We start from the raw sequence: 24239 nt of genomic DNA on the forward strand, positions 1-24239 counted from the left end.
AAGAATCATTTCACTCAAGTTTCAGCTAAAACGCACCGGTATAACTTGAGAAGAAGTCCTCATCATACTGGTATCAACCTGGTTCACTTTTAGCATTAAGTAAGAAAAAGTGTTAACAAATTAAAGGATCATAAAATCATCAGAACCAATTGACATTGTTCTTTCTCTGAGTCTGAGCACAGCCCATATCTTAAATCTAAGGTCAGTTGTACTTTTGCTTAATTCAAACAAACTTCACTTAAATGAACTAATGCAGGCTCATAACGACTGTCTACCAAGCATATTTCCATAACTCACCACCAAAGGCGACCCTCTGAGGACAACAGTAGCCACCATCACACGCATACATTCTTCCACCATCACACGGTTTGCTTGAGTGACATGTCAGCGGGCGGTCGTCATGGTACAGAGGTTCTCCGCCATTAGGACAGGCACCTGTATCAAAATAGGCAAAAGTTTCATCTCAAATGTTTGGAGGAATCTAAAACAGTAAGTTCTGACAATATATTGATTGTATATAATCTGTAACAGATAGGAGAAAATGGCCATCAGACCGTCACCATATGTCATCATTCAACAGATCTAGCTCACTTAATGCTCATATTACATCCATACCAAGTAATTTTCAAACAATTTTTCTCGTCTACAGTCAGGGCAGTTTACCACCATACAATGTGTAATATCCTTCCACCATAAAATGTAGTGCCTAAATAGAGACATAATATTATGTTGTTTAATACTTTGAATAAGAAACTACCTATTACACAGTAATTACAATGTTATTTAAAAGAAAATGTGCTATGAAAAGTAATCTGAAGTTGAAAGCTAATCAAAATCAAGAGATGTGCGAGTTAAATTGAACAATAGGGGCATCTGGGGTGTGTAAACATGAACAAAAATCAATTGCTATGGAATTTATAACATGGTTTTTCTATTGTGGAACATGCTAAGTTATGGGATAAAAGCGAATCCCTTACCTCCATACACTTTAGCTGGACAGCAGTAACCATCACTACAAGTTTAGCCTGACTGGCTACAGAGTTATGTCCCCTTACCTCCATACACTTTAGCTGGACAGCAGTAACCAGCTTTAGTACATGTATAGCCTGGTTGGCTACAGAGTTATGTCCCCTTACCTCCATACACTTTAGCTGGACAGCAGTATCCAGCTTTAGTACATGTATAGCCTGGTTGGCTACAGAGTTATGTCCCCTTACCTCCATACACTTTAGCTGGACAGCAGTATCCAGCTTTAGTACATACACTTTAGCTGGACAGCAGTATCCAGCTTTAGTACATGTATAGCCCGGCTGGCTACAGAGTTATGTCCCCTTACCTCCATACACTTTAGCTGGACAGCAGTATCCAGCTTTAGTACATGTATAGCCCGGCTGGCTACAGAGTTATGTCCCCTTACCTCCATACACTTTAGCTGGACAACAGTATCCAGCTTTAGTACATGTATAGCCCGGCTGGCTACAGAGTTATGTCCCCTTACCTCCATACACTTTAGCTGGACAGCAGTAACCGGCTTTAGTACATGTATAGCCTGGCTGGCTACAGATTTTATCCACAGAACAATTCACCAGTTTACCATCCTTCATGGTTGCATTGCCTCCATTTTCACAAACACCTGTAAACGTATAAAATTACTATGGAAAAGTAACTAGTACATGACATAGTTGACAATTCTAATGTTAAAACATGTTATATTGCCAAAAACAAAAATGTTGAATACCGTAAATTATATAAATTCTAAATCTAAATTATCATGAATTTTAGTCTTAACTATAACAAGAGGCCCATGGGCCTTAACGGTCACCTGAGTTAGAATATATAATGAAACAAATAATGGAACAAATTAAAGACATATAAACACTATATGCTGGGCCTTGAAGTTAGTCAGTGATTTATGTTTTTCCTATATAAACTAAAGTAAACTTGACCCCTCCCCAGGGGTTAACGTGTGACCCCAAGGTCATATAATTCACAATTTTTATAAAACACCTTAAGACCTTTCCATCCATAATTATTTGATTCTACTATTTCCAGAATTTTAGAAGATTTTTTAAGTGTTAGCCTATTTGACCCTTTTTTAGCCCTGCCCCTCTGCCCCCAGGGGGTTGGCCTGGACCAATATGGATATGATATTAAAATGCTATCTCAGGCTAATAATTCTAACCAAGTTTGACTCATTTCCTATGAAAATTGAGCAAAAAATGCTCATTAATGTGTTTACCTATTTAAACTATAGTAAACTTGACCCCCTCCCCAAGGGGAAACATGAGACCCCAGGATCATATAATTTACAATTTTTATAAAACAAACTTTAAGACCTTTTCATCTATAAAGTGTATTTGATTTTACCATTTCCAGAATTTCAGAAGAATATTTTTGAAGTTTTAGCCTATTTCACCTTTTTTGGCCCTGCCCCTCTGCCCCCAGGGGGTTGGCCTGGACCAATATGGATATGATGTTAAAATGCTATCTAAGGCTAATAATTCTAACCAAGTTTGACTCGTTTCCAATGAAAATTGAGCAAAAAATGCTCATAAATGTGTTTTCCCTATATAAACTATAGTAAAATTGACCCCCTCCCCAGGGGGAAACGTGAGACCCCAGGGTCATATAATTCACAATTTTTGTAAAGGACCTTAAGACCTTTCTATTCATGAAAAGTATTTGATTCTACCATTTCCAGAATTTCAGAAGAAGATTTTTGAAGTTTTAGCCTATTTGACCCGTTTTGACCCCGCCCCTAAGGCCCCTGGGGATCAGTCATAGAAAATTTGTTAATAGGATTAAAGTGGCCATCTCATACTGATTAATTCTGACAACAACATTGACTCATTTCCTACAAAATACAAATAATGATTTGTTTTCCCAAATAAAATCGTAAACTTAACCTTCAGGGAAAAAAATTTGTAATGGACCTTTCCCCAATATAAACTATCGTGGACAAAAACAAAATTTTGTAAACCAATCCTCACCGTAAAAAATGTGTTTAAAGATTAAATATGCAAATGAAATAATAACTAAGATGAAAATTAAATTTAGTTTCAGAAACCATGTTGATTTCATAATAACCTTCACAGATCTTTTGCTGTTGCTAACTTATGTTACAGAGTATTTTGATCCCTGTGATTTCTATCTTGTTTTATTGACACATGTTATGGTCTGCGAGTCTTAAAAACCACCATATTATATCTCTGTATGCGGCATAAAGAAGATTTTTGAAATTTTACAAAAATCAACTTTTTACATGGGATACCTAGTTTACCATTTTGGTCGATTGATACCCTCACCACAAAAAATGCCCCTGTTCTGGGGCTGGGGACCATATAATTCCCACAATTTTTTGAAATTCAGCAATTCAGAGCCTGTATAGAACAATTTTACCTGTAGAAGTTTGTGCAAAATTTCAAATTGAATATTGCTTCAGCACAGCGAAAATATTTGGAGAAGAAAGTCATGCTGAAATAAATGTGTGAAAGTAAAAATGGTGTTTGTAAACTGTTTAACAGATTAAACATAACGACGCACAGATATTTACACCATAGTGGGAAGGGGTTTTATTTGTTATATATTTTACCGACAAGACCGGTTTTCTTGATTATAAAAACAAAAGGGGACGATATCAGAAACATGAATAGGTCATGGGGTGCATGGGTGAGGCTTATATCTTACGGTGCGTCTTTATACGTGACCTGAAAAAATATGTAAAAAAGGCCTCTGCTCACAGGTGCGTCTCTATGAAGAGTGACCTAGAGAAAAGATTTTTGCAATTTTACCCCCTTGCCATGGAAGGAGTTCATTAAGCTTCAGCACAGGTTAGTCGAAAATGGTAAAACTGTTTACCTGTAAAGACGGACCTGACAGGACGAACAGTAGATTCCATACTGACAGGACAACAGTAGTACTGACAGCCTGGTCCACATATACCATTGGGACACATCCTCACCGACCCGTCCATGATTTCTGGAAACGCATCTCCCGCACATTTACCTGTTGGGGAAAAGATGAACTTGGAAAACTGAGCAGGGATCAAACAAGAGGCCATAGGGCCTTAATGATCATCTGAAAACGTTATCAATAGTCCTAAAGGAAATTGATTAAAAATGGTGTCATGATAGCTATCTTGGATTTTGGATCAACTTAAAAAATAACATCACTCGGTCAGGACCATGTCAGGATAATTTCAGCCAAATCCCACTCTTAGAATTTGAGAAGTTCAAAATGTGTTTTCAATATGGCTGCCTTTCCATTTTAGATTATGGATTGACTCGAAAAATAACAACATTTGGTCGAGATAATGTCAGCATAATTTCAGGGAAGATTCAGCCAAATCCCACTGGTGGAACTTGAAAAGAAATTTGAAATGTGAAAAGTTTACTGACAGCAAACGAAGCTTGACTAAAAGATCATCCTGACCCTTTGACTTAATTACCAGCAAAAATATGTTTGAAACTGGTAAACAATATGTTAACTTTATTTGCCAAAAATCTAACTCTAGGGTAGGCCTATGTAAAATCTATAGCCTACATTTGGTAATAAGACCTCTTTCATGAAAATAACATCATATCTTTCTAGGTAAGATGGGTGGGGGGCTTATTTGTCAAACAAATACTGTAACTATTCAATATTTTGTACAAGGATGATTTCTTTCTAAATCAAATTGGCTCTTGTTATAACAAAGTGTCAACATCCGTTTTGAAAATCTTACCCTCAGTAGAGAATTTCTGTGGACAACAGTAACCGTCCTGACAGCTGTATCCTGGTGTCATACAGGGGGTGGTCATGTTACACATACGAGTTTCTCCAGTCTCCATCTTGTCTGGGATTCCATTAAATGGACACATACTAGATTGTACAGGGACAGGACAACAATGGTTATTGTTACATGTGTAGCTTCCTGATTCGCAATCTTCATTTTTGATGCAAATTTTATCCATACCATCCATCTGTGCTGGAACTCCATTGCCAGGACAAAGACCTTGTATACAACACAAAAGAAAAGATCAATATTAGACAAACTAACAAATGGTGCTAGTTAACTTACCACATGATACCTAATAATGTTTGTGCAGAACTATTGTTTCTATTGGTGATGGAATGACATCATAAGATGGTATCCCGCCCTAACGTCATTACAGCGGGAAGATTATGAAGAGTTACGTTCCATCACCACTGTAAATACTAGTCCTGCACAAAAGTTATCGGATATCATGCAGTACATAAATTAGTCCCAAAAGTTATCGGATATCAAGTGGTATATAAATCAGTCCCTTGCCAGATAATTTTGTGGAGAAACTATTTTCCTATTTGTCTAGCCCCAATGCTGAACTGTTAAACAACTTTGTATGAAACTACATGCCCTCTATTGCATCCTAGATGTTTATCTAATATTTTGTAGCACAAGGAGCAAGGTCAGTCACTGACATATGCATGCTTGATTTCTATTCTGATCTAGTTATTAGTTTTCACCTAATATCATACGTCAACTTTACTCACCACTGAAGGCAACCACCTGAGGACAACAGTAGCCACCTTCACATGAGTACATCCAATCACATGGTTTGTTAGCATGACAAGTCCGCGGGCTGTCATCGAGGTACGCTGGCATGCCACCGTTAGGACAAGCACCTGTAGTAAACCAGGAGTAAGTTTCAAATATTTCAACAAAATCTTTTAATATTAATCAACATAAAATCACGAGCTTCTAGAATTACATAACATATCATTATACCTCACCGATGAGTCACAGTCGCTGATTGGTCGAGAGACTTCACGTGGGAGGGCGATAAAACATTGTGTATCCAACTGAACGTCATGTTCAAAAATCATGTTTCCCCTATTTGGAGCCCCTCGTACATTTAGCAAGAGTTATCGTTCATGTAACAGAACTCTCTGAGGTATTCCGATAACAAATAAAATGGATGGCAGATGACCCTTCCGTCCGAGGAAATGTATTAATATTCTTATGATAAAGGATACAGATAACACAATTACACTCCATGTAATGTTTATATGATGTAACATACTAAAGAGAGTTGATTTGGGTTGAAAGAGACGGTAGGTCCAACTTCTGATTTAACAATATCTGTAACGTTAGCCCAACACGGAAACAGTGTTTTGGGCAAATAACTTAAAGTCTAGCCATTAAGTTAGACTTGTATTCTAGCGCGAGAAAAACTTTATTTGTTCGGTATAATAAACAATTTATTGCCCTTACGGTAGGGAGATATGATGCTTAGTTTACCCGCAGCAAGTCATATTTCCCTCGGGCTACGCCCTCGGGCTAGGCAAGCCTTGTAAACAAAGCTCCTCCCTACCGTCAGGGCATAAATGTATAATGTACGCCCTCGGGCATATGGCAAGCCTTGGGTAAACAAAGCTTCATGTCTCCCTACCGTCAGGGCAATAAATGTATAATGTACAGATGTACAGAGTATACTATATAAAAAGAAATGTTAATTGTGTACAGCCTATTTATTTGCATATGATATACATTAGAGACTCATCTCCAAGCTATAGATTACTAAATAAATGTGAACACTGCTCCAGTAAATTACCAATCACATTGCTTAATGTTCAGTCTATGAGATAGAAACATAAGCACCTGTTTGAGGTTGACATGTCTAAAAATACATGTAGATAGGTACAACAGATGTATGAAAACCCCACATTTAAACACACAAAAATTTAACCCCACCCCATTTTGATATAAAAATGCCAAAATTTCCGGATTTACAGTATCATGAATGATATAGTACATGTATAGTAAAAATGATTATGTAAATGGCAGATTTTACCTGGAAACACTATATCAGGACAACAGTATCCTTGTCTACATGCGTATCCCGGTTTGCTACATGGATTTTCCCTTGAACACCTGGCAACTTTATCATCCACGATCAGAGGATCTCCTCCATTGCCGCAAACACCTGTAAAATAGCAACAGCAGGAAAGCTTCATATCAGAAAGAAAATCTAGCAAACGGTAAAATATATATCATGGGCTCACAAAGATGTAGAGATTTGTTAAACTGTTTTCCATAAAGAAGTTGGAAACTCAAATACAAAAAAAATATACATTAACCTTGAAGTAATTATAACAAAAGTACTGCTGCATGAACCATGCTCACTCAGGAAACACGGTTAATTAGAGAAAGTTTCACTACCCAAGTACGCTTCACTAGGATTGATAGGGAAAAATGAAAGTAAATATTGACATTTTTAATGTTTTCTTCACTTGAAAATTTGAGGAGAAACAATGTAATGCTCAAACCTATAAAGACCCTAGCAGGACAGCAGACACCAAATTGACAACTGTATGACCGACCACATTTCTGGTCATCAGAACACCTCCTCATTGCCCCGTCCATCATTTCTGGAAACGCATCACCCGGACATTTACCTGTAAAAAAAACACATCGTCATAATAATCATCATCATCATCATCATCAATATAGAGATCAAACCGGCTAAGTAATGGATAATTTCCGAAAACCTGTCCATTATTAGAGAGAATGGATAGTACCGAGCCCGCAGGGCGAGGTACAATCCATTCTCTCTAATAATGGACAGTTTGAGGAATTTATCCTACTTAAAACCCATCATACCACTACTCACTACCTTGCGTACCCTGTTTGAGAAATGGGACATCCCATTTCAGGAATTGCACAGGTGTTCACTCACCTGTGACAAATAATGGGCTAACAATGTTGAGATGCATGCACAGTCATTTAGTTTTACACCTTTGGAGGTACAACAGTGTTTTTGAACATGTCGGATAGTGATATTTTCCTTACTCGGCCATCATTTACATGTAGGGATGTACGCAGCTGTGATTCAGATTGTTTGCCTGTTTGAAGTGACCTATTTATTCGCACAAGGACAGGTGCATTGTCTAACTTTACATCAAATACATACAAGCAAGGTGAGTTTTCGCTACAATTTAAACATAACTGTTTTTCCTAAAAAAAATCTACCATACGCATGTTATAGATATGATAAAAAAACCCATATCTGATTGCTATGATAGCATTGCACTGGAATACAATGAAACCTGTCTAATCCGACACCACGTGGGTGTTTGGTCAGATTATTCAGGGTGTAGGAAAGTCAGATACTGTTGTATACTATTGTTGCTATTGTTGAATACGGGAACAGTTACAGATAGGATAGGGAAAGCAGGTGTCAGATTAGACAGGTTTCGCTCTTAAGTATATTATGTTTAACCATAATCATCAGATTATATGTTATAAGGGTTGTGAGATATCTGATCTAAAAGACTGCATATTATCCCACCTCAGTCAAGAATCTAGAGTTCCAATTCCTCGTCAATTACAAGTTTTAAAAAGATATAACAAATAATAATGCAAGAATCTAATTATGTTTTTTTTTTATTTTCAGAACAGTAACAGCTAGGAAGGGGAAGTAATAATTTCGATGAAGGAGTGAACTTAAATGTAAAATTTTGGATAGTCAAATAAACATGTTTAGTTTTCCATACAGCAGCGTTTTTTTTCCTTTGTTCAAAATAGACTGTCCATTATTTTGGGGAATAATGGACAGGGGCCCTATAATAATGGACAGTGAGTTACATAATGGACTCCTAGGTGTCCATTATGTAATATAATGGTCATATACAACAAAGGAAACTTTACTAGCTGGGTTTTAAAAATAGATAATGTTAAGTCAAACAAGTCTAACAGATTCTTTCAATCACAACCCAAGGTGTAATTCATTCATTCATGGTATATGATACGATTTTTTCTCACAATTTCAAAGAGAAAGATCAGACACATGAGAGTAGTCTCAAAATAAGTATTCTCACAACAACATGGGTTCATTGACTTCATGTCAATATCGATGACGTCATCGAAAATACAGGGTTACCCCACATAACGTCACACATTAAACTGTTATGCCGGAACATTAAATGGTTAGTGCACACAATCTGTCATACTCTCATCTCATCTCATCTTTCATGGTGACAAATCAGTGAATGGTGGAATGAGGCCATTACAGTAGTATCAAACTTACCCTCTGTAGAGAATTTCTGTGGACAACAGTAACCGTCCTGACAGTTGTATCCTGGTGTCATACAGGGAGTGGTCCTGTTACACATACGAGTTTCTCCTGTCTCCATCTTGTCTGGGATTCCATTAAATGGACACATACCAGATTGTACAGGGACAGGGCAACAATGGTTATTGGTACATGTGTAGCTTCCTTGTCCACAGTCTACATCTCTGTCACACGATTTATCTGTACCGTCCATCTGGGCTGGCATACCACCATTGGGGCAGGGACCTTTTGAATCATATTTTATCAGTTACAATAAAATCACAATAAAAACACGGTCATATTTTTGTTAATAGTGATATGACAAGGATCATTGAAAATTCTTCAAAATCATGTCCTGGCAGAAACTTATAAGCTTGATTCAAATTAAAGCTATCATCATTCCAGGACAGTATATTCATCATATATGAAAACCTGAGTTTAAGCAGAAAAAAAAATTCAACTTATGACCAGTTTTGAGAGACAGCTAACTATAGGTGAAATGATATTGACTTGGCAACAATGTCCTATGAGCAGCTATTGCCATTTAAGGACATTGTTTTCATCAGATATGACCTTACTCAGTCTGCAGCTTTAAGCACTAGTCCCATGCCCATGATTAGTAATTTCACAGCCGGACTAGTGCCCATTTGTAATGAACTAGTCCGATTGGACTATTGGCTTCCCATTCGATTAATATCGTTAAATGCTACATTTACAAGAGCAGTGGTCAATTGATTTTTCAATACCAGGTACTTTTTGAGTGCATTCTTTATGCCATTATTTCATTCCGGATGCATCATTTTGTGAAAATTTGTTTTCACAAAAGCATCCAGACTGCAATTTGTGTAAAAAAATGTAAACTGATCATTACTGAATTCGAAGTGCAAAGCAAAACGGCTGTATATTTAATTTGGACTAGTGATTAAATAGTCATGCTAGTAAGATTTTGTGGTTTACTAGTCCAAATGACTAGCAGTGAAAAAAACGCATCACAGACTGCTTACCTTCGAACGCAACTTGCTGAGGACAACAGTAGCCTCCCTGACAGGAGTACATCCCATCACAAGGATATTCATCGCTACAGATTCGAGGTGTATCAAGCTCGTTTCTATCAACCATTCCACCATTAGGACAGGCATCTCGATGAAAAAACAAAAGCATCTTGAGAATTGTACCCAGACCGTATTCACCGTAATTAGTGCCCCTCCCCATATACGCGCCTCTCCCTTTCCTGGAGAAGGTGTTGAAGTTGTATAAATGCCACCATCCCATAAATTTAAAACATGTGATGCCTCTGACATTAGTATTGTATCCGATATAACATGAACTTATGAATCTTTTTCATGTGAATCACAACATAATAATGTGTCTCAAAGGACAAAAGACATATGGAAGTTTACTGTTACAGATGAATATGTCATAGGTACAGAAAGAGTTAAAATATGGCTGACATCATTCGTTCTCAACTTACATTTTGGTTCACTAATAAACGTATCGCTGGTAACCATTCATGGACTAACTAAAAGGAGTCTTTATATAGTCAAGTGGTCTTCTCACCCCAAAGACTCATTTAGACTCTTCCAAATCAAAGACTAAACCCAAGTTATGCTGAAATTAGTCATTTTGAATCCAGGAAAAAGTGGTCTTATTAAGCAGATAAATCTTCATACAAAGGCAGTTTCTAGGGCAGGTTCTACAGTATTTACCTGTATAGAGCTTGACAGGGCAACAATACAGAGTTGCTGTACAGGTATACCCAGCAGAACAATTAACAGTTCCTCCACACTGTTTGGGAAGATCGTCCATTCTTTCCTCCATGCCCCCATTTGGACACAGCCCTGAAAATAGTTCATTTTGCAATCTTTTAGCCCTGGTGACACATTTAGACTCTTCTTAATCAAAGACTAGACTAGTCCATTATGAAATTTCAGGGGTAAATGAGTTAAACTAAATTAAATCTTCTTGATTGTAAAGCAAAAAGTTGACACAGGAAAGGTGATTGAAAGGATAAGAAAAAAACACATTTTATTTTTTCTTTTCTTTTTGAACCGTTGCACGGTTTAAATAAAATGGCAACATGTAATTAAAAGTTTCATTGAAAAAGAAAATCAAAAGGCAAAATGTATTACAAACTTGCCTTAGCATTTCAAACAAAAGAGATAATCAAGTATAAAATTTTACACCTAAATATTGTAAACATTTTTGATACAATTAAAAAATAAAATTTTATTATTTGAAGACAGATTATTATATATTAGGTACTTGTACTGTTTCCGGATTCAGAAGAGAGAAGAACTGATGGTCTGCTTCGTAGTTAATCAGGATACATGCTGAAGAAACTGGATATAGATAGGTTACTAACCTGGAGCAAATATCCTGGCAGGACAGCAGAAGCCCAGTTGTTCCTCACACTGGTATGTGGCACTACATTCTTCATTTGCCATACATCCCACTCTCAGGCCATCCTTCATCTCAGGCAGACCAGCATTGGGACACAGCTCTAGTGAAGAATTCAGGATTAAGTATTCTGATATTTTAGTTAAAAACAAGAGGCTCACAGGGCCTGTATCACTCATACTGGTTGTTATGCCAAGATATGTTCTGAGTACTGGTTAAGTGTTTATTCCCTCAAGGGTTTTGAAGATTTAAATCCCCCTTCTCATTCATTTGGGATATGTGTGTAATACATAACTACACTTGATCCAGGTAAGGAAAGAATTTATACTTGTTTTTCCTGTTGTTCAATCCTTTTGACTACAACATTTAGTCAATAAAATTTGTCAAAATGCATTAAAAATAACATATAACTGTAGACACCTTCAGATTTGGGTTCAAAACTTAGCCCCATCAATGTGTAATGGCAGAGAGCAAGCTAGTTTTCACATTCGAAACACTGACCACGGTAAGTGAACACTTACGGGCAGCTGCAGTGATACCATTTACTCCAACATTAATTAGAACAGTTTTATGTCCCATGTTAATTAAACTTTCCATGCATTACTTGGACTAAATCATCTTCTAAATTCTAACTACTAAGTCAAGTTAGCCCTTGTTAACTTTGGAGTAAATGACCTGTGAAAAAAATATTTATATGCTACACTTGACATTAAGTAGCTTTTCAAGTTACTAGTAATTATAAACCTTTCCCTTTTCTGTTCCATCCTTTTGACCCCAGAATCAGTCCAATTTTGTTGTACCTCCTATGCTAAATCAGTTTTTATAAGTTCTTGTCTGTAAATTAACATCCAGACAGACAGACAGACAGACAGAGACTGACACTAAGTTCCAACCTGCTTCACAAGCAAACAAAATATTAGAGGAATGGATTTGAAATGGATTGGTCGCACTTAATGCATTATGAAATAAAACATGCTATGGAAGTGATCGATTTGTAAAATTAATAGTATTCTCACCTGTCTGAAATGGTACAGGACAGCATTGTTTCCCCTCACACATGTACCCTCCCCCACAAGGTTCCATTCCTGCCCCACATGACACCAAATCTCCATCAATGGTCTGCTGTGGAATGCCTCCATTCAAACATGTACCTGAAAATGTGTTAGCAATGAGTTTTGGATTTTTTATAAGTTTAACTTCTTATTTACAGCCAGGGTCATGTAAGGATGTGCCAGATTTGTTAGTGGAGGAAAGACAGATTACCCAGAGAAAAACCATCGACCAGTGGTCAGTACCTGGCAACTGCCCCATATGGGATTCAAACTCGCATTCCCAGAGGTGGAGGAATTGTGATAATATGTTGAGACACGGCCACCGCTGCCCCTTATAGTTTTTAAACCAACAATGTCCAGATATTGGTATTGTCTGGAAACAAACATCTAGACAGACAGACAGACAGAAGGATACTAACACTATAGTCCCCTCCTGTTTTCGCCAGCAAAGGGAATAATAAAGAATTCAATTAAAATACGATTGGTTGTACTAAATGCATTATAAAACAAAAACATGCTATGGATTTGATTGACTTGTGACATAGTATTCTCACCTGACTGAAACGGTAAAGGACAACATTGGTTCCCCTCACACGTATATCCTCCCCCACAAGGTTCCATTGCTGCCCCACATGAAACTACATTGCCATCAATGGTCTGCTGTGGAATGCCTCCATTCGAACATGCATCTGAAAATGTGTTAACAATGAAAATGAATCAAAAAAGCGATTAATGTCTTTTAGTTGGCATTCATAGTAGATCAATTATAATCATTATGAAACGGCTTTCACATTATGAATCTTCATTATCAATATACATGTATGAAGTCTATGCTGAATTTTGCAAATCAAAATGAACTTATATTTGTGCGTGATTACATTTCGCATATTTCGTGAGCGATCAAAAATTGCGAGAATCATTCGCCACAGAAAATGTTCAGAGTGTATTAAAAATAGAAACATATGACTCTAAATCACGAAATTAAATTGCATGAACAGGTAATTTGGCATGAAAACGCACAAAAATTAATTCCGATTCTTTTTATGGCATTTCCTCAGATATCACATATATAGGGTACTCACCACATAAATGGAAAAGTACAGTAAGTAGCAAAACTACTGTTCTTTTGTTCATGGTTTCCATCAACCGGTATATCCTTATGATTTTGTTTCTGATTTATCTGTAAAGATAGAAAATCAGACAAATTTTGTAATATATTGTTAAAATTTCAACAATGCATTGTACTCGTTATTATATATGTTCATACAATGTATTACTATTAAGGATTGATATTTTTTGTTTCTGATTTATCTATATCGATAGAAAGAAAAAGACAAATAATACAGTTGTAAAATTTCAATAGACAAAACTAAAGCAATTTTAGTATTTGTTGCCTGTTATCCTACTAAAAGGTAAACTAATTGTAAATATGTTGAAATTGCTATTCACGATTGATATAAAGACTATGAGGCAAACCAGAATACCACTTTGTCAATCCATGATCTTATGCTGAACTTTCAGAGATACATAAAACGTTCTGATGACAATCATAGAGCCATTCACAAGAACCTTATACTCCTATCTAATAAAACACAAGTCTGATTGATTTGCTATCAAATAAGCTATGTGGGGAATGTACAGTGGAACTCGGTTAATACAAACTCGAAGAGACCAGGGTAAAATTTCGAGTTATCCAAGTGTTCGAATTAAGTGAGTTCAAGTGAACTGACTATCTCTTTACTTGGTATATATAGTTAGATAGTTCCATGTCATAAAATGATCTGAAAAAGAGAGATGTCAAAATCGCCGATGGTAATTGCAAAATCATAACTAGAAAACCTAGATATATATTTTGAAATACTGTTCTACGGCAGATTTATGAAAAATTCAACGGTATTTTCGGCGATCTCATTGTCAAAAAAATCTCATTTCAAGTTATAAGAACATTTTATGTATGATTTTTGTCATTCGGACCCAAAATTTACTTCGTATTATCCGAGTTCTTAGAGTTTTCCGAATTCGAATGATCTAAGTTCTTTAAACAAAGATAAAGAGGGAAATCGGTCAGGACCGTCAAAGTACTTCGTATTAAACCGGGTTGTCGAATTATCCAAGTTTGTATTAACCAAGTTCCGCTGTATATGTGATTGCAGTGGATATAAGCAGACATATCTTATAACCCTAGTAAAATCTTAACAGGCCTTGGAACCAAGACTTTTATTAGAGTTTTCGCTATAAAAACAAACTTTTAAGAATTTGGGTATATTTTCCTATTGAAAGCCAAGACTTTACAGATTTAGGGAGATAGAGGAAAGCCGAAATACTAGAGAAAACTAATTATAATGCCATAAAGTTATGAGCATGATCAGTAGCGGACAACTGTTAGATGTGGGGTTCAAATGTCTGAACAACTTCAACACTTGGCTACCATACGCAGTCAACAATTTTTTGAAAGCAATAAAAAACAACTTGTTTCAATAAATTCAGCTATATATACTTTATATAATATTTGGAAAACTGTTTTATTGTTGTTTTTTTAATACTATATTCAAGTATACAGAATAACAAATGACCTTATCAAAGAAGGACACAGCCTTAGAAAAGTACTGTTCTACCAGATATTACCCCTACAATAAAAGTATACCAGAGATATCACACTTTCTAATGTTGTATTTAATAGTCTTAAACAAAATACTGTTCTTCAAGGTATAACCCCTACATTAAAAGTATACCAGAGATACCACGCTTTCTAATGTTGTATTTAATAGTCTTAGACAAAATACTGTTCTTCAAGGTATAAACCCTACAATAAAAGTATACCAGAGATATCACACTTTCTAATGTTGTATTTAATAGTCTTAGTCAATATATACTCTTAACTTACAAGTACCACGCTTTCTAATGTTTATTTATAGTCTTTGACAAAATACTGTTCTTCAAGGTATAACCCTAAATAAAAGTATACCAGAGATATCACACTTTCTAATGTTGTATTTAATAGTCTTAAACAAAATACTGTTCTTCAAGGTATAACCCCTACATTAAAAGTATACCAGAGATACCACGCTTTCTAATGTTGTATTTAATAGTCTTTGACAAAATACTGTTCTTCAAGGTATAACCCCTATAATAAAAGTATACCAGAGATACCACGCTTTCTAATGTTGTATTTAATAGTCTTTGACAAAATACTGTTCTTCAAGGTATAACCCCTACATTAAAAGTATACCAGAGATATCACACTTTCTAATGTTGTATTTAATAGTCTTAAACAAAATACTGTTCTTCAAGGTATAACCCCTACATTAAAAGTATACCAGAGATATCACACTTTCTAATGTTGTATAACCCCTACAATAAAAGTATACCAGAAATACTGTTCTTCAAGGTATTACTCCTATAATAAAAGTATACCAGAGATATCACACTTTCTAATGTTGTATTTAATAGTCTTAGACAAAATACTGTTCTTCAAGGTATTACTCCTATAATAAAAGTATACCAGAGATATCACACTTTCTAATGTTGTATTTAATAGTCTTAGACAAAATACTGTTCTTCAAGGTATAAACCCTACATTAAAAGTATACCAGAGATATCACACTTTCTAATGTTGTATTTAATAGTCTTAAACAAAATACTGTTCTTCAAGGTATAACCCCTACATTAAAAGTATACCAGAGATATCACACTTTCTAATGTTGTATTTAATAGTCTTAAACAAAATACTGTTCTTCAAGGTATAACCCCTACATTAAAAGTATACCAGAGATATCACACTTTCTAATGTTGTATTTAAAGTCTTAAAGTATACCAGAGATATACTGTTCTTCAAGTATAACCCCTATAATAAAAGTATACCAGAGATACCACGCTTTCTAATGTTGTGTTAAATAGTCTTTGACAAAATACTGTTCTTCAAGGTATAACCCCTACAATAAAAGTATACCAGAGATACCACGCTTTCTAATGTTGTATTTAAAAGTCTTTGACAAAATACTGTTCTTCAAAGTATTACTCCTATAATAAAAGTATACCAGAGATATCACACTTTCTAATGTTGTATTTAATAGTCTTAAACAAAATACTGTTCTTCAAGGTATAACCCCTACATTAAAAGTATACCAGAGGTATCACACTTTCTAATGTTGTATTTAATAGTCTTAAACAAAATACTGTTCTTCAAGGTATAACCCCTACATTAAAAGTATACCAGAGATATCACACTTTCTAATGTTGTATTTAAAAGTCTTTACAATATCACACTTTCTAAGGTTGTATAACCCCTACAATAAAAGTATACCAGAGATATCACACTTTCCAATGTATACAGGTAAACAGATGACCTAATCAATGACAGGTATGTAAAGCACTTATAAAGTCTGACACCCTTCCATTGTCGTCGCTAAAGACAGTGTGTCACTCACGCTTTAACAATGCACACAATATCTCCTCGATCTGGCCGTGTCACACCAATTTTGCTTAAGGCTATCAAACGGTCACGATTTTATCCAAAGTCAAATCTCAGTTAAATTTACGCAGAATAACAAAGCAGACGACATTATAGGTTGATTATCCATGATCGGATAAATTGATATTCCATTTCAGAAGATATTATCAATTTGTTTTCATGTGATCGAAATATCTATGAATCATTTGTGGATTAAAGTTACATAAAAATTTATGATCAAGCTTTTCAGATTCCCTATTTTTCAATTTCAATTCATTATACCAGGTATACATGTACCTAAACCTAAACTAAACCTATATATATGTATAAACCTAAATATCCAACAAATGATATTGAATTTGATAAAACACACCGTTATTACTTTTCATTTTATTTTCATGTGACCAAAATATATGTGAATTATTTGAAGATTATAGTTACATAATAAAAAAAGATATTGTTTTATTACCTGGTAATTTAACATAATTTTTATTAACAGCCAGGGTCATATAAGGACTTGTCTGGTTTGTTGATGGAGGAAAGTCAGAGTACCCGGAGAAAAACCACCGACCAGTGGTCAGAACCTGGCAACTGCCCCACATGGGATTTTAACATGCGACCCAGAGATGGAGGGTTTGTGGTAATATGTTGAGACATCTTAACCACTCGGCCACTGAACACGGCCTCACTTAATTAAGATCAAGGTTTATGTAATGCATAACTTTCAATTTTAACTTGAACTTAAAACCTATATATCTAACAAATGAAATAATTTCTGATACAACATATTGTTATTTTTATATCAAGCTCAGCCGGGACATACATGTAGGTTAAGAACTTTTATTTTATGAACAACTTAGCTATCAAAGAAAACTTTGAAGGGTCAATACATGTACCAAACAGCAATGTCAGAAAAGTAACACCATACTTTCCATCGCAAGGTGATGAGACAATAAAACAAGAATAACAAAGTAAGGAAAGTATATACAGTTTCAGTTTTACCCGCGGAAACCCAGAGACTAAACTTCACTATGTTTATTAACGTGTGTAACGAAGATGCTTCGTTTTTTTAGCTACCAAAGATTAGGAGCTATACCTGAAGAAAGCAGTTCTTATTACAGTAGATAACCCTATAGATCTGTACATCAAAGTTCTAACTAAACAGGTCTCTAAAAGTGGTGCTTTAAACATTACCTTATATATGTGTGTAATCCTAGAATATAAGTAGCCACTCCATACACAGGTTATCATCTCCTACATAGGAGCCAAGTGGTTAAGATGTCAGGACATATTACCCAAAATCCTCTACCTCTGGGTCGCGAGGTTGAGTCCAATGTTGGGCAGTTGCCAGTTACTCATCGAATTAACTGCCAAGACTGGGATTGAAACTTATATCGAAGATATCTGTGTAAAACAATACTAATATGGCGAGTTGATGTTTTGACCAAGAGATTGATTCAATATTGTGTTAACTCAAGGAAGCATTATATAAAGTTTAAACAAAATCCATTAACCATTACATGTAAAGTTATCGTCCGGAGACCGAATACCTGGACAGACAGACAGACATACACAATTAATACTTGCCCTTCCCATTTTCACGGACATGAGACTAAAAAGATTGAGGATGCTTTAGGTTTTGATAAGAACCATAGCACAACTTCTTATTCTTACATTAGAAAATTTCCCCATTTATACAGTAGATATGTCTTGTTTTGTCAAATGAAAGCAAATGAGTTTCATGAGTAATAAATTCGGACCAGCGTTTATGAAGAAGAAGTTGATTGTTGATGGACACCTGATGCTGTGATATCCCATAAGGTCACCTTGGTCATGCTGACCAGGTGAGCTAAAAATCACCAATCTGAAAACAGCATCTGGCAAACTCAACCTTGCAACCCAGAGGTGAGAGACAGGAGAAATATTTTAAAACGTTGGTCCCTCTTATGTAGCCCTTAAATATAAAAAACTACAAACTCTATGTGTCTAGACCTGTAGTTCTTAAATAGAGGCGACTGCTTACAGCATATTATTACACCTATATTCACTATTTGAACCCAGGCACGTCTTTGAGACTTAAAGACTCCCATTCACATGGATGTTTTAAATCTCCACATACACATGGTCTCAAGGAGTTCGATTTTCGATCAATACATAACAGTTATGTATTATCACCATAGACCAATACAATGGAATAAGTCACTCTAGGTGTGCTTTAAAGCTAACAAACATGACAGTTTGTGTAACATATCTCCTTGACCCTTGTGTCACCTGCTCTACTGTGAATTAGCTCCACTGGTTGCATTGATAGGCTCACAACATCCTTTTATGGTTATTTTTTTTTCTACAGATATCAAGATACGCTAACCTGATACACTTCACAACATTTAAATGGCATGCCTAATTTTTATTTCCGTTGATGTATACACGGGTGATAGAATAAGGTTTACAGTACCTACATCTCCTATCATTTAGTTATTTAATTTTCTGAGAAGAAAATTTCTCATTTTTCTCTTTTATAATCATAAGGTAGAAATTTTCACGGATTTTCAATTTTTAAATTTTTAATAGGTATTTAACTTTGCAGAAATGAACTTGAGAGCTAATATAGTGGAGTTTATTCTCCCGCAAATAAATGGAACGATATAGTACTCGTAGACTGGCCAACAAAACACTACTTAAGTTTAGCTTGGTGATTTTTGTCTTTGTGACATGTCTACTTCTACATTCATATGTTTACTAGGGGGAGATAATCTAGTATTAGAATTCAGCTAAGGAAATATTATCAATAATCTAGGGTTTATAATGACCAGCCTACTCACTGTTGATAATGGTCTATCTAGGGTCCTCCTTAATGTCCTTGATGATATTTTCTCATGGGTTTAAATACCTGATATCACATGTAAACATTATTAAACTGATTACCAACATGTTTCTTTTGATTGATCTTTTATTCAATTGGTTACAACATCTACCAAAACTACAGTCTAAGCTTACATATATTTTGTATTCATAGTGCTAGCTATTACTGAAGAGTACATTTGATACTGAAAGTTTCCATTTATATTTCAGATAGTGTGGAATTTTTTTTTTAAAAGAAATTCACCATTTTCATGTTTTATCTGAAAAACCGGTTATATCAGACCATAATCTGAAAAACCGGTTATATCAGACCATAATATGTTTTTAAAATTTCATATTTATACAAAAAATAACAAGTTTAAACAATACACTTTCCAACCCTATGTATATATGTTTCTGGTATTGTGTAAAAATGGTCACTAAAATTTGGTTTGATGACTTTCATCTCTATCAGAAGTTTTAGCTGAGAATTTCTTATCAACTTAACTAGAGTCTGGTGGTAGTTCATCCCTGGTGTTATGTAAGTATACCTTGTACACAGACCTGGGCTGACCACATGAATAATTGAGTGTATTTGGACTCCACACCTGGAAATCATTTCATCTGTATTGATTATACTGCATGACATATCTATGGTAAATTATTAGATATATAAGATACCTGTTACCTACATGTATATACTAGATTTATACATTGTATATATAATCATGTTGGGATGATGCCAGATGCATCATATATTTTATATCCATATATAAGGAAATGCTGAGAGTTACTGACCAAGTCCATTTCCCTTTGATACACATTAGTCCTATATCAGCAGATTTCTTTTAAGTTAACTGTTTTGTTAATTATTCAATCTTCAACAGAAACTTTTAAATCTATGAACTTTTAATTAAGTTAGTAACAAGACAAACGTTTTAATCAATATAAGACATTTCCATTAAGAAGAGGTGTTGGTTCGAGTCATGGCGGTCAAGTGGTTAAGATGACTTAACATATTACCACATTCCGGCCTCCACCTCTGTGTTGTAAGTTTGAATCTCATGTGAAGTAGTTGTCAGGTACTGAATTCTGGTCTGTGGTTTTTCTCCTGGTACTCCTAGCTACCAGTTTTTCTCCACCTACAAACCAGGCCTGTCCTTAAATGACCATGTATTTTCAATAGGTCATTTAACTAATACTGCAAACCTTTAGAAAGAGAATACTAATCAATATGCTACAACTATAAATTTTAATTCTAAAACATATATTTTAAGATAAAAGCTTTTATATTTAATATCTATGAGATAACAAACAGATACCACTATATTTATAAGCTAAGGTGCATGAAAAAAAAAATCAGATATAGGTATTAAAGATAATTATGTATCACTAAATCTTTTATACAAAATTGAATATTTTTTTATCAGAAAGGAATTTAGCATCTATATGTGTATCTGTGTTACAAATTAAGGATGCTGTGGACTTTCTATGAACCTATACCTAACTATAATTCTCTCAATAAAAGTGTGTTGTTTCTATATACTCTTTTATTGCTATATGCATTATATTATGATTTAAAAATATGATTATTATTTATGTACCCTCTCAACATCTTTCAAAATTCAGTATTCCCACAAATTCTGAATGTTATAAAACCATCACTGGTAACAGTGAAGGATTCTCATCACACCTTTATCATACAAAGCTATGAAACAATTTATCTTCTATTGGCTGACCATATATACTCACCAGACTATTCTTATTCTCAGACACCAAATAGCCGTGTTTGAATTAACATCTCACAAGTTACACAACGTCCAATATGTAATGTATATTTAGTGATCCAACACCACCAGTGTCTACCTGTATAATAGTCATCTGTTTACCTGTTCGCTGGACATTACAGGTAAAAGCCAGTCAAGGTCAGATCCATAGTCTATCTGGTCAACAATCAAATGCACGGCTGAGTGGTCAGCCTGTTGGACTTACCCGTGGGTATATGAACAAGTAATGTAGGCAGAGGAAGCTTCCATTGACTCATCATCTTTCTATACATACGGTAGCATCCTTCCTATGGCTTCCTGTAGAAAATGCATTCAAACATTGTTCTATAGATATATCTACTTAAACAACACCATTGTATATATATATACACGTATATATATATTGTATTCGTAATCTGGCAATAAGAATTAGTCACTGAAAACTACTGACAAATAATTGAAAAGAAAATCCATATAGAAAACATATATAATTCATATTAAATGAATGTAAATGTATTAAATTGGTACATTTTGAATGTGTATATATTAATTCATTTGTATTAACATTTGAAATGATATACATGTACATAAACTTTGATAACTTATGTACACATTAACAAAGTAATATCTACCTACATTTTTTTTCAGACCACTAGCTGCTATGTATATATATACATTTTTTGAAAAAAAATAAAATTATTTTCAAAACGAAAACTTTCAAAAATAAATATGAATAAAAATATACATCAAACTTATCCGAGGTATATCTTTTTCCTGGCAGATGATAATATCATATCCTTACATAAATTAAAAAGATGTATGTATTCCATATAACTTTAATAATTAAATTAGAATGAAAAATGTAAATTAAATGTTTTGTATTCATTACATTTTGTATCGTCACAACTCCAATTTTTATTACCTCAGCTGTCTTTGACTTTGTCTATTACATGTTCATCATGATAATTATACATTCATTTTAATCTCTTAATTGAAAGAAAAAAGTATGATTTTGATTTTTGAATTTCCTTTTCCCAATGGGACTCATTCACGTACCACATGATACCCAATAACGTTTGTGCGGGACTATTGTTTCTATTGGCAATGGAATGACGTCAAATGACGTTATTGCGGGATGACATCATTTCAGTGGGAAGATCACAAAAAGTTACGTTCCATCATCACTGTAGATACTATGTAGTCCCGCACAAAGCTTATCGGGTATCACGTGGTATGTGAATTAGTCCCATTTGGCAATGAAGAAATAGGCAAAGTCGGAAATATAAAGGTTTTAAATTAGTTGATTTCTTTAGTTGAAAACAAATTTCCATATTATATATCCATATATACGTGTATATATATATATATATAGCTACCAGGTTATTTTCATAAGACAATTAATGCTATATGGTTGCAAAAATTTGATCCACACAATATTTCAAATTGGTGAAAAACAGTTGTTTACAGCCAATGGGAATAATTCATGATCTATGAAAATAATTTTGTTGTTGTGATGAAATCTACATGTAAACAAGGAATTGCCCTTAGCATGTACTAGTTGACATGAACAGTCAGGACAACAAGCAAGGCAGTCACGAAATAACAGAGGCTATTCGGGTGTCACCTGGCGAGACTTTTGATGGGTCTCTTAAATGTTTACTTAGTATAAAATGGATAGACAAAATAAATAACTGATTTGCATCACAGATACAAGTATTGTAGCTATAGCTGCCTACTGGTTTTGTGTTAGAGAAAATTTGCCTTTGGCAGATCTGCTCCAACAATGACGGAACTGTCGGAACAGCATTTTATAATTTATAGACCAAATTATAAACAAAGCTCAAGTTTTCTGTCAGCATGCACACACTGTTTCTGGCATATAGTATCTAAATAAATTTAGTGTAATGAGTACAAGCGTTGACAACTTACAAGCTTAATTGATTCAAGAAACCTAGAAGCTCTACTGGGTTGCAATAAATTGGTGTCATGTTTGAAGGTATAAACAATTTGGATTATTAAAAGTAGAATCTATTTTTTATAACTTAAAAAACAATATATGCACAAATTACCTGAAATATCGTAAACAAACTAATTAATACCTGTATCGTGGCTCAATCGATATATTTGCTCTGTAAAACACTGCTTAGTATGTGCCGTTCACCGCCCGTTCACCACTTCTTTCACTTTCAATCGTTCCGAGTAGTGTGTTTATTGTAGGATGTTAGTACATTATTTGCCGTTGAAAAATGCACAAAAATAATCTTATCAACTTTAAATGAAGTATATTAAAGTGTACACGGAATGGTTTGGTATATCAGGCTTGATAAATGCGACATTGGATAAAATTTAGAATGGAGAAAGTACAAGTTTCATAGAGATTACGGTATTAGAGAAAATGTGACTTTTCTCTAGAACACACCTGAAGCCCCAAGCCATTGACCCCGATTCGGGACCCTTGACCTGTGATGTCACGAGGACTACGGGACGTACTCTACTCGCATAAGATAGAGAGGCGATTTGCGGTGTCTGCCATCTACTATAAAATATCTGTTTGTAAATATCGATTTTGAAGACACAAATACCTGTGTACATGTCCGATACCTATTTAATATTATCCTCAATCACAGATATGAGTTTGGAATACGCTTGAAAATAGGGATTT

General features: G+C 34.8%; 1 protein-coding gene across 1 annotated transcript; it reads right to left on the reverse strand.

Moving 5' to 3' along the window:
- Positions 1-649: 649 nt before the first annotated feature.
- On the reverse strand, positions 650-21897 carry LOC138322257 (uncharacterized protein K04H4.2-like). The gene is made up of 16 exons (XM_069266299.1): positions 21804-21897; positions 13603-13700; positions 13075-13209; positions 12485-12619; positions 11434-11571; positions 10778-10909; positions 10076-10210; positions 9048-9317; positions 7288-7416; positions 6813-6944; positions 5512-5643; positions 4724-4993; positions 3859-4005; positions 1499-1633; positions 978-1270; positions 650-706 (listed from the first exon to the last, which is right to left on the reverse strand). The coding sequence occupies exons 2-16, from the start codon at positions 13661-13663 to the stop codon at positions 650-652; spliced, it is 2301 nt and encodes a 766-aa protein (XP_069122400.1). The 5' UTR covers positions 13664-13700; positions 21804-21897.
- Between the last annotated feature and the right edge of the window lie 2342 nt (positions 21898-24239).

This window comes from Argopecten irradians, chromosome 4, assembly GCF_041381155.1.
Source record: "Argopecten irradians isolate NY chromosome 4, Ai_NY, whole genome shotgun sequence".
In the NCBI taxonomy this organism is placed as follows: domain Eukaryota; kingdom Metazoa; phylum Mollusca; class Bivalvia; order Pectinida; family Pectinidae; genus Argopecten; species Argopecten irradians.

Coding starts and splice junctions, on each gene's coding strand:
- LOC138322257 (XM_069266299.1), bottom strand. CDS start 13,663: ATGGAAACCATGAACAAAAGAACAGTAGTTTTGCTACTTACTGTACTT. Junction 11,572..12,484: donor TCCTGTACCATTTCAGACAG/GTGAGAATACTA, acceptor ATTCTTCACTAG/AGCTGTGTCCCAATGCTGGT. Junction 6,945..7,287: donor TCCTGCTAGGGTCTTTATAG/GTTTGAGCATTA, acceptor GCTATTTTACAG/GTGTTTGCGGCAATGGAGGA.